The 12,282-nt window shown below is 39.5% G+C and overlaps 1 protein-coding gene across 1 annotated transcript in view; it reads right to left on the reverse strand.

Moving 5' to 3' along the window:
• The window catches only part of gli3 (GLI family zinc finger 3), a 365,376-nt gene that overhangs the window by 226,321 nt on the left and 126,773 nt on the right, over positions 1 to 12,282 (reverse strand). The window contains exon 3 of the mRNA XM_052022712.1: positions 4,131 to 4,373. Within this exon, the coding sequence (XP_051878672.1) occupies positions 4,131 to 4,373 (243 nt within the window). The remainder of the gene's footprint in view (positions 1 to 4,130; positions 4,374 to 12,282) is intronic.

The following is a 12,282-nucleotide window of genomic DNA, read 5'->3' on the forward strand; positions in this document are numbered from 1 at the left end:
TTTGGGAGGTCTCTTCACCGAGACTCACCCTGCCTGACAAAGAAAGTACAATGAGCTAGACTGAAAATAGTGGTTCACTTTGAAATCTACCGAACTCATTACAGAACCCTTGACATCTTTTTTGGAAGAGTCTCTGACCACGTAATAGCCACGTTCCTGAGGCTTTCAGAAACAGCTCCTCTGGTGTGAGCTTGATAAGCTTAAATAGGATAATGAAAAGGGAAGAAAAAACAATCACCATTGGAAGATAGAAAGTGTGAGTCTTGGATCCTCTGATGGAAAACTCTTGGTTTCTACTGGAACAAACACAAGCCTCTGCTGGAATGCGAAAAGGTGTGTATTAAGTTAAGATGTGATAATATCTATGATTGAATACCCAGCCACGATTCACCTCAATCGTAGAAGAGCCCTTTGGACAGGTTCTGGTGCAGTTGGATCTGTGCCAACAAGAGTTACTAATTTCAGAAGAACAAGTAAATGGTTTGCATTTGGGAAAATAAATTACCAAATAGATGGATTCAGTGATGAAAATTCATATGTTTCTCTCTACAGAAACTCATGATTCTCCATTAATTAAACTTAAGCTCTGTACCAGCAGCACCAAGTCCTAAAATTGATTCCAAACTGGTGGAAACATTAACAGCAATAATCTCTTTGTACCTGTCCTCCAAGGCATTGATTTACAAAAACCCATTTACAACTTCTGAACTGATAAAATTTTAAATTATAAGACACCATTGTGGCACTGTGTCCGATGGGCCAGTAAGAAGAATAAAATGGCTCTGTGCACTAACTTTAGTACTTGGATCTACACTTAGAGTCCTTTGATCAAGCCCTATAAATTGTGTATTCCACTTTGCTGCCAAGCTAATGAGTCAATCAAACCTGCTTTCATCCATGGCACTCTGGATGCTAAAACCTGCACTAATCAGCTGTCTTGGCTAATCCGTCATCTGTCCAATGACCTTTCACCTTCAGATAATAAACCTTCTGGCTAGTGTAGAAACCACCAGATCAGTCCCTTCCGTGTGCCTCTGTATGTTGATTAGAAACATGTCTGGTAATTGAAATCTAGTGATTTAGCTTACGACACCCAGGCCTAGAAAATGGATTGTGTTGCCCTCATTTCTTGTACTCTGCACAATCTAATTTTGACTTGGAGATACCTGGAACTGATTCTGCTGGAGATGATTTTGAGATGAAATAACACCAGGTATGAAAGTGGAACTGGCACTCTGGTGCACAAAGCACTCTAGTGCATTTGACATTCTTCCATCTTCAGCCACACAGCAAATGGTGTTATTATTCACATAATGTTAACTGTTGTCCATATCAACATAAAATGGAGCTCAAAGTTCCATATTATGATTGCCACGGAACTGTCTCAGTCGAATTATTAACATATCGTATGGTTTTCTTGCTTTCTTCATTACTTAACAGGGCACCCTGCTAACATCAAGAGACTGAACTGCAGACCATCAAAACTCACTTTTGGCTATTAATACCCCATCCAAAGTCAACAGTGTGTGTTAAACTGTCAGGGATTGCTTTCTCCAACTTTCAGCTGCTGAGATACCTAGCAGCACTCGTTATAGGAGGTATCATTATGACAATGACTGGCCCTCCAAAGTGAGTTGGAGACCTTGGGGCAGGAGGCAAAGTTGTGCCCATCTCCAAGAAGCCCAGTTCCGCAAAGTCCTTACAGACACCACATCCCACCCAAACGTCTCTGATGAGCAATCTACTTGCAGGCTCAGATTCTCCAAGCTGTCATCACTGTAGGAAAAACATCAACCACGCACTCATTCGTATACTCCTCTCTCTGATAATGCCGCAGTCAAGTTGACTCTCAACTTTCTTGTCATGGTGATGTTCCAGAGGAGTAGCAGCTTACTTGAAGAACTTAGACCCACATAAAAACCTTTCCTGTGAGGATGTCCACTTGCAGGTTTAAACAATGGTATGCAGGTCTCTCGTGAGATCATGAATTTCTCCATTGCCTGGGGATTTGCACAGCTGATGGAAATGACAGTGGTCACCTCCAGCCTGGCTCATATTCTAGTAAGTTTGGTGGATCTCATTGCATGTATCTTGTTGTCCTAAACTTGCATGCCCCTTTGCATGTGTGGCAGTGGTCTCCCACTCTCTCTTGCAGCCTCTGTCTCTACAATGGCAGCCAAAGTGTATGTTGCTGCTTTCTCTAACATTCTTTTCTGAATGCTGCACATCAAAGTGTCAGGAGATGATTGAAATTGGGTGAGGTCCCATTAGGAATCACATAGGACCTGGTTAGCATTTGCTTGTGGGCAGAACTCTGTTTCAGGCTGAAATTTGCAACTTTCTACAAGGAACCAAATTTGGAAATAGCACTAAACAGTGCCATGCTTTAGTACACCGATAAAGAGTGCAATCCAATGTCCAGATAATAGAAAATACATCATTATTATATCAGATAAATGCAGAATAAACACCACAAATTATTTCACATGTGCTAAACTAATTCAAATGGTGCGTTACCTTCTGATTTGTTGTGTTCATACTTCCTCTACAAGAATTTGATTAGTAAGGAAGACAGAACAGTCAATTATGAGTAATTCAAAGACTTGTAATTTTACTTTGTGCAAGAAACAGTATATTGAGGCACTAATTCATGTTTAATTCATGGGTTGCACACTCTTTCATCAATTCTTTTTAAGTAACCATAGATTAGAATTCTCAAACTAAAACCATAAGCAAACTAAAACCATTAGCAAGGCACACATGCAGAAGAAAGTTTTGCACTTACACTTTAAAGATTCTGATTCCCCCTTCCAGAAAAGGTACCCAAACTTAGATACCCTTTTCCCTCAGCTCTGATGAATGATTCAGTATGATTTTGCAAATCAAGAAAACAATGCACCTTGCAATAAAATATCAGACAGGGGAGAAAAAAAACAAGCAGGGGTCATGGGACAGACACGAGTGCAACTCTTTGGTGTCCCTTACTTCTTTTTCTTGCTCACCCCCACACCACCATGTACAGAAGTAACTAAAATGCAGTGGGATTTAATACTGTCCCCGTGCAAACTCTATGTTAGTGTAACTTGTACATGAAGTTTCTCATTACCAGTTGAATCTACTTCATCACTGTGTTAAACATTAAGATTTTGTCATTCTCACAATTAAACTAATGATGTGACCATCACAAAAAAAACCTACATTCAAATTCAGAAATGTTAATATTCAAATCTTAGCAATCTCATCACTGCCCTCTTACTCTATTACAGCTTTAAACCCAAGAAGAATTCTTATTCAAAGATTTCTCTCTAGCTTAAAGCTGTATTAACACCAAACTTGCTGTTCAAGTATAATCCATCTTGAACTTACAGCAAGGATGCTCCTCTCAGCCAAACCTTAGATCTTTTTTTGTCAAGGATGTGCTAAATATTAATTTTATATTCAAATTACAACCAGCTGTGATTTTTACTTTGTGTATATCATGTTTTTACTGAGGAGAGGAAATCTGTCATGAGTGGTTTCATCTCTGTAATGGGTGGCTGGCTGTTTTGAGAAACCTAACATTGCTTATATTTTAAATATGAAGTGAAGTAGTGGACATTAATTAAATATAAAAGGACTCAGACTATTGTGTAAATTAAATAATCCATCAACATGAATTGAACCAGCTTCATTTAACTTGATTTACTTAAGAAGTTTATTCTGAATCACACAGCAAACATTTTAACAGATAAAAAAATGAATAAGTTTATCATATGAGGACTGCAGGTACTATCTTTGAATACATTCTCTAAAGACTAATGAACAGTAAGACCAAATTTATGCTTCAAGAAAGAGAGGTGATGGAATTAGTGAGGACATGATGGTCTTTTAGCAAGACAGCACACATTCGTCTAATGGATAACTGAAACAGCTCAAACTCTTGCAACTGCTTTAAACAAGATTTCCTGAACTTTCCTAATCTTTCCTGGCCAATCAAATTAGCGATAGTTTACTCGGGTCAATCCCCTGGTAGACAAGCTTAGCAGTCAGTTATACCCATGAGATGGGGTATAGTCAAAAACATCTTTACGCAAAATGCATATTAACATCTTTGGTCGTTTATAACTGAAGAGTATTGAGGCCATACTTACGATAGTGTGGGTCCATATAGCCATTTCTTGGATCCATTGTAAAAAGTGCCCCACGGTATGGGATAGAAGGCTCAGGTATATGTGACAAAGACCCATGAATTTCCTTCTTTATTAGAGAAGCTCTGTCTTCACTGGAGGTTGATGGCTCTTCACCGATTTTGCTCAAGCTCTGTCCACCAGTGTGTGGCTGCATTGCAATTGCGTTTCTTCTTTCTCTGTGATACGTGCCAGGACTTTCATCATCTAGAAGAAGGAAACACTCCACAAATCAGAATCACTGCAACAGTGCAAAATAGATACTGTTTACCTGCCAAAAGAAGAACAATTTTTATTCTTGCTATTGACCTAAAATTGCGATGCTGCATAAACATATTCTTATTTAATATTAACTTTTATACAGAAATTTAACCAGCATTCAGTTTTAGAATAAACAGGAACATCCTTATGTTTTACTTGTACCCAGTATAAGTCACTGCTGAACAGGTATTGTGTTGATCCTTTAGAAAATGCAAATTCTCTTCTCTGCCTCGATGTACACAGTTAGCTTAAGAATTTAAGACATATTTCCTTCCTGAAGTGCACTCAGATTACTTGATATTTCTTGATATAGATGTCTCTGACTGTCTTGCCTGCGCAGGCTTGTGTTCACATGTATGCTTCCAACAATGCCTGTGTGTACATGTCCACCTGACATGGTTGACTTTTCCAGCATGTCTGTTTACTTGTGTCTGACCATGAAGCTGCAAGACTGTCGTAAGAACCCATCCGGTTCTCTACTGCCTTTCAGGGATGGAAATCTGCCATCCTGACTTGTTCCGGCCTACACATAACTGCAGACCCACCAATGTGGTGTACCCTAAGTTCAGATGCCATTACGGTAGACAATTCCAGCAATGTCCACATCCCATGAACAAATAAAAGAATTAACACGAGTGATGCACTTTGTCCTGATATTTTTTGAAATTAAAAGCAAAGTTGTTATGATATAAACTTCAGCAGCACAAGCAGGAGCACCACTAACCGAGATCAGATTTGCTAGTGCAGATGTCAGGTACCCAGATATAACAGGAGTAACACTGACTGAGAATATATGGACTCCCCTTCGATAACAGATAAATAGTGAGGCACTTGCTCCTGCTATAATTTTTGGATGAGAAAGAATATGAATAGACGGAAGATGATGAGAAGGGGAAAGTATGATTTTATGATCTCTGAGACAAAAGGCTGTACTGTGGGAATAATAAGAGAGTTGCAAGTAGTACAGAAAAGAAGAAGGAAATGGAAAATAAAGTGTGAGGGAGGATGCAGTGTCAGTCTGCTCAGGGCCAACCTCTAGCTAGATACATCAGTCTCATTTCCTACCATATGAAATGCTCTTTTTATAAGTGCTGGCCAAGGAATCCCTTATTATTCCCTCTTTCTTTCAGGAAAATTATAACAAAATAATTCCCTTTGCGAGGGTCTTGAAGCTTCACTCTCACACAAACAATATTTCACATTCAAAATGGACTTTGAATGTAATTTGTCTTGCACACAGATTAGATATTTAATAATCTGGTGCAGAACACAAGTAGATTTCCTAACAAAAACTTAAAACTAATGAGTACAAGAACAGAGCATAAACATCATCATCAATTGAGCCAAATTGTTCAACACACTTAGGAACAAACATTGACAGACTGTACCAAGTCAATTTTGCAAATGAAATATACAATACGGCATGGCAACAAGTGTAGTTGTACAGCTTCAGAGATGCAAACAGTCACTGAACAACTGGAAAGAATAACACTTTGGCAAAAACAAGCCAAAACACTTAAAACCTTCAAGTCTTATTATAGTTTGCTGAACATCAGCAGTAACGTAGCATACAACACGGTAAACTCAATAATCTAACTAAAGCATTGAAAATGTATGTATTCCTGGGATTTAGTCATCAAAAGGGTGTACATTTTTATTCTTGCTCCAAAATGCTTTGTGTTTCACAAATAGATCAATAGCACAGGTTTGCAATGATCCTGCACAAGTATGCCTCAGGTAGGTGTTGGGAGATACAGACAGAAAGCTTTAACGTTACTTCTAGCTCAGTCCAAAAAAATGTACTACTCGGAGCCAGTCGGTCTCGTTTGAAAATGTCTGGCGTGAGGGCAATCCTCTGTAATCTCTCTCACATACAAAGCCTCTCCCATTAGAGTAATTCAGAAAAAAAACTGATTGGTGCCATGCAAAGTTTAACCAGCTCATTAGTATTCTACCAGTGTGCCTCCTAGTGAACTTATTCTCTATTTAAGCAGCTCTCCGGAGCTCAGAGGTCAGGCGGCTAATCATTAAATCAAACTAATGTCACACCATCACAATCGGCCTAACGGAAAAAAGGTTTATTATTTCAGTTTATGCAGAATAAATGGTTTTACAAATGGTCCCCAAGAAAGGGTCAACAGCAGCTTCAATTACAGGACAAACTCAACAAGAATTGCACATTAAACCAAGTGCTCTGTATTGACTTTAGCATGGGCTGTGCTTCACACTCTGCCACAAGCAGCCTCCAATACATTGCATATGCAAAGATCAAGGAAGGGCAGGCTTTGCTCTGCCAAGATTTGTGTCTGCACACAGGCGGTTCATTCACCTTTTTTTTCAGTTTCCAATGGTTGCTCAGTTCAATTCACCCCACACAAAGCCCGAAGACCAAACCACAATGCACCAACTGAAACAAGTTCAAAACTCGGCCTTCTATTGTGATTGAATTTCTTAACGTCTTTTCAAATAGTGTAGAATGCCTTGAGGCTAAAGGAAGAAACAGGCTAATGGTGAATTGGGAGTACTGAGCAAATTTCAGAGCCCTTGCCTCCTTGCTTTTGAGGTTGAAAGCAAACTCTAGCCTTTCAAGTTTCAAAGTCCTTTTTCCCCCTGCAGTGTCACAGAAGGATTTGAAATAAAGTAATTGTGCCCACAGCCTCCCTGATCAGAGCATGCATTCTATTTCTGGTATTTCAATGTATTTCTCTCAATAATAGGACAGGTATCTTAATGTCTTATCTATCAGCGCTGTCCAATTACTAATGAAATGAACAATTGTGTTATAAATGCTTTTAATGTGTTTGGAGTTTAGGTTCGTATCTGCAAGAAACTATTCATGAGCTAATTTTGTGAAGCAAATACATGAAAATGTAAAGTGTTCAATGATCAAACAGTTTCTTAGAAGTGCTTACATTGGTTTCAATGAAACTCCTAAACTTAAAAAAGGTAAAGAAGCAAGTGAATTTGACATGGATGCTATGTACAGCACAAGTAGCTCAGGTCTAACCTTATGCTGAAAAGATTGTAGTGCTTACATCCAGTTATAACTGATTTAATGAAAAATCATTCAATTTAAGAATGTTCCCATTTGATACAGAAGACACGGAAGAGGAATTTTACCGTCCTTAGCTGACACGTGTGCATTTCCTGCAGCTTTTTGGGTCTCTTCTCAGAGATTATGTTACAGTAGGAAAATGGACCTTTGATAAAAATAATAACCAGCACAAAAATAACTTCCAGCTTCAAAGCTCCATCCAGCAACAGGGACTTATACCAAACCAAAATAAGATACAATTTCTTGCTGTCTATCACAGCAGGAAAATGGTATTAGAGTACACAGCTACAGTTAAATGACCAGCACTGTTGTGGGCATAATGTGTTGTGCTTTGGTTCCATGATTTGTTTAAAACTGCCAAATAAAACTTTAAATTCAGTAATCTATTACAGTGATTGTAATTAATCCAGCCAATAGCATAACAGAATGTACACAAAGGGTTCCTCCACTGAAAAGCAGTGCCTCTTTTTCTTAGACTGGGGAGGCAAAAATAAATTTGTCATTTCAATTCAGTTTACCATAATCAAAATAATCTCCAACAATTCTACCCAATTTTGTTCTGAAATATCCAATTCGACCAATAAAGCAAGTGAAAAGTATAGTTCTCCACAAAACAAAATTTCAAATAATCCCTTGATTGTATTAAGAATTTTTTAAAAATACATTGAAATGGAATATTTGACTTCATGAATTTTTTAATTTGCTGGTTTGTTTTGTTCTACAACAGTTTTAACCAAATTAAATAAAAAAGAATGCCAGTGACTGTTCTTGATGAGCTTACCTTTCACTACTCAATTTTCATAGCTACAATAGGGTAGCTTTAACCAGGAGGAAGAGCAGCATACCTGATGAAAAGCAGAACTTCCCCATAAGTAACCTCTACATACCATGAATAATTCTATTATAGCAATACATCTTTGGATGGGCTGAGAATTCATCTGTACAGGAGACTTAAGCAAGGACAAATGCAATACTTCCAAACTGCAAATCAAATTCGTAGATAGGCAACAATTAATCTGCTTGGTTGACTTTACACATTTGCTTGAAATCGTCCCATGAAGTGATGGTCAATGGAAAATAAATTTGTTTGCGTAATTGGATAAATCTCTATGTTACACTCAGAAACCCAGTTTTCTTAAGGCACATCCGTTCACAGATTTTAATGAGTGTTCTTTAAATTAGGCCAGTTAAAAACAATGCCAAAATTAAGTGAATAAGGATGATCAACCCCCTTGCCTCGAATATTTTGAAACAACAAATCTGAACTGTGAAACAGATGAAGAGCACAACTTCCCCATGAGTAATCTCTACACATCAGAAATAATTTTGCTATAACAATATATCTTTGGAAGGGCTGAGAACTCATCTGAACAGGAGACTAGGCAAGGGCTTAGTCCCACAGAGTGGTCCTTGACTGCTTTAAGGAAAAGCCATTCTGAGCAGTGTGTGGAGTGTATTATTATGTATTGTGCAAAGAACTCAACAAAGGCTTGAAGAAAAGGATTTCACATTGGTGGGAAATTATTAAAGCCTGAAATTGAACTGTAAATTGGTTAGAAAGGGAACAGCATTTACTCATTGGAGGAGTGATACGAGGCAATGATGATAGGTGGGGAGGAAGAGAAATATTGACTGAAGTGTCCCACAGATTGATATTTGTCAGGCCAATTCTACTAAATATCAATGACCTGGGTTCTGAAAGTAAAGACAAACTGTCCAAAATTAACAAGCTGAATTAACCTTGGGAGAGGAGCAATTGAAATTAACAAAACTAAAATGCATACAGATTAGAAACAAGAGTAGGCCACTCAGAGAAATAAAGGACTGCAGATGCTGGAATCTAGATGAAAAACAGTATGATGCTGGAGGAACTGAGCAGGCCAGGCAGCATCTGCGGAGAAAAGCAGGCAGTCAAGCTGGCTAATTGGATCCAAATTGGCTTGCTGATAGGAGGCAGAGGGTAGTGACTGAAGGATGTGTTTCTGTTTGGAACTCTGTGACCTTAGGGAATGGTGCTGAGATCTTTGCTGTTCAGTGAAATACATTAATGACTTTAATGTGAACGTAGGAGGGATGATTAGTAAGCTTGCAGAATTGGTGGTGTTGTAAATGGCGAATAAAGTTGTACAAGGCTAAAGCAGAATACAGATCAGAAAGTTGGTTGGAGAACTAAAAGATGGAATTTAATCCCAACAAACACAAGGTGATGCATTTTGGGAAAGTAAATAGGACATATACACTAAATGATAGGGCATTAAGAAATGTTGATGAACAGACAGACTTATGAGTCTAAGTCCCTGAAAGTTGTAGCACAGGTCAACAGGGTGGTGAAGAAGGCATACGGCATGATTGCCTTCATAGCTCAGTGCACAGAATGTAAGAGTTGCAACATTACATTGCAACTTTACAAAACATTGATTAAGCCGCACTTGGAGCATTGTGTGCATGTAATCCTGGTCACCACACTATAGGAAGGATGTGACTGTACTAGAGAGAGCATAGAGGAGATTCTCCAGGATGTTGCCTGGATTGCAAGATTTTAGTTATGGGGAGACATTTGATAGGCTGGGCTTGCTTTCCCTGGAGTGAAGGAGCTGAGGCGTGACCTGATAGAAGTGTATAAGATTATGAAAGACATAGATAGTCAAAATCTTTGTCCCATGGTAGGGATATCAAAAACAAAAGTGCATAAGTTTAGGGTGAAAGGGGAAGGAGTTTTAAAGGAGATCTGAGGGGTAATTCTTTTTACATAGAGAGTGGTTGATATCTGGAACACACTGCCAGAGAAGGTAGTAGAATCAGATACAGTTATTACATTTAAGAAGCATTTAGACAGACAGTTAGCCTAGGCATAGCACATTAGGACATACTGCCTTTGTGTGAACAAATAGGATTTGGGTAAAAAGATGATCATGCACATCGTGGGCTGTAGGGTCCATTTCTGTACTGTGCAATTCCATGATTCGATGACTCTAAGGTTGCAGTTAATGTGGAACAAGCTCTAATATCATCCTCGGGAAAGGTGAGTTCAGCTTGTACAAGCTTTCATATCATCTGGAGGAAAGATGCAGAGGACGTTAAATATGATCCAATCTCATCCTGAAAAATGGTCATCCTCCATCCAGAACATGATCTGATCTGATCTGCAAGGATGCACACAGCCTGGTACAAGCTCTGATATCATCCATAAGGAAGCCATGCTCCATGTGGCACAGTCTCTCATATCATCTGCAAGAAGAAAGCTCTTAACATGGAACATAATCATATCTAATCCCCAAGAGTGCACTTGACATGATACAAACTCTGAAAAGTGCATAGAAAATCCTGACCTTGGGTGCTGTCCAGTGTGGAGTTTGCATGCTCTCACTGCAACTACATGGGCTTGCTCAGCTGCTCTGGTTTCCTGCCAGAGCTTTGAGGAGATTTGGTATGTCACCAAAGACTCTTACAAACTTCTACCGATGTATGGTGGAGAGCATCCTGACTGGTTGCATCACAGCCAGGTATGGATGCTCCAATGCACAGGATCACTAGAGGCCGCAGAGGGTTGTAGACTCAGCCAGCTCCATCACAGGCACAACCCTCCCCACCATCGAGGACACCTTCACGAAGCAGTGCCTCAAGAAGGCGACATCCATCATTAAGGACCTTCACCACCCAGGACATGCCCTCTTCTCATTACTACCATCGGGGAGGAGATACAGGAGCCTGAAGACCCACACACAACAATTCAGGAACAGCTTCTTCCCCTCCACCATCAGATTTCTGAATGGTCCGTGATCCCATGAACACTACCTCGTTATTCCTCTTTTGCATGATTTATTTTTTTTTTGGTAACTTATAGTAGCTTTATGTCTTTGCACTGCATTTCATGTCATGTGTCTGTGATAATAAACCTGATTCTGATTCTGCCACATCCCAAAGACATAAAGGATGGTAGGTTAATTTGCCGCTGTAAATTGCCCCTAGAGTGTAGGTGAGTGGTAGAATCTGGGGGGAGTTGATGAGAAATAAGAAAGAATATAAAATGGGATTAAAGTCAGACGAGTGTTAATGGGTGGATAATGATCAACATGGGGCAAAGGGCCTGTATCTCTCTACTATCTTCAAGAAGACCTTCTGGAGGTGTAGAAATCACGAGAAGCACAGATTGGGTGAACGCGAACAGTCTTTTTCCCAGGGAACGGGAACCAAAAACTGGAGGGCATAGGTTTAAGGTGAGAGGGCAAAAATTTAAAAGGGACCTGAGGGGCAACTTCTTCACGCAGAGGGTGGTGCATATATGGAACCAGCTGCCAGAGAAAGTAGTTGAGGCAGGTACAATAATGACATTTGGATAAGTACATGGATAGGAGAGGTTCAGAGAGATATGGGCCAAACGTGGGCAAATAGAACAAGCTGAGGTGGGCGCCACATTCGGCATGGACGACTTGGGCCAAAGGGCTCATTTCATGCTGTATTATTCCATGTCTCTAAGAATGTATTCAACGTGGAAAAGGCTCTTACATAAGCTGCAAAAAGGGTGCACGTGATAGAGTGCACCAGGTGTCGAACAAGCTGAAACATCATCCGTAAAAGGGCTGATTTAACATGGAACAGGTTCTGATAGCGTCCACAGGGAGGACTTGACAAGGAGTTCCTCAAATGTCATCATCAGAAAAGATGCACTCAATAGAGTCACAGAGTCAAAGAGAGATACCACAGAGAAACAGGGCCTTCAGCCCATCGGGTCTGCACTAACCATCAATTACCCATTTACACTAACCCTGTATTAATCTCATTTTTTTATTCTTCCCACAT

This window comes from Pristis pectinata, chromosome 9 (genome assembly GCF_009764475.1).
Source record: "Pristis pectinata isolate sPriPec2 chromosome 9, sPriPec2.1.pri, whole genome shotgun sequence".
Classification (NCBI taxonomy): Eukaryota; Metazoa; Chordata; class Chondrichthyes; order Rhinopristiformes; family Pristidae; genus Pristis; species Pristis pectinata.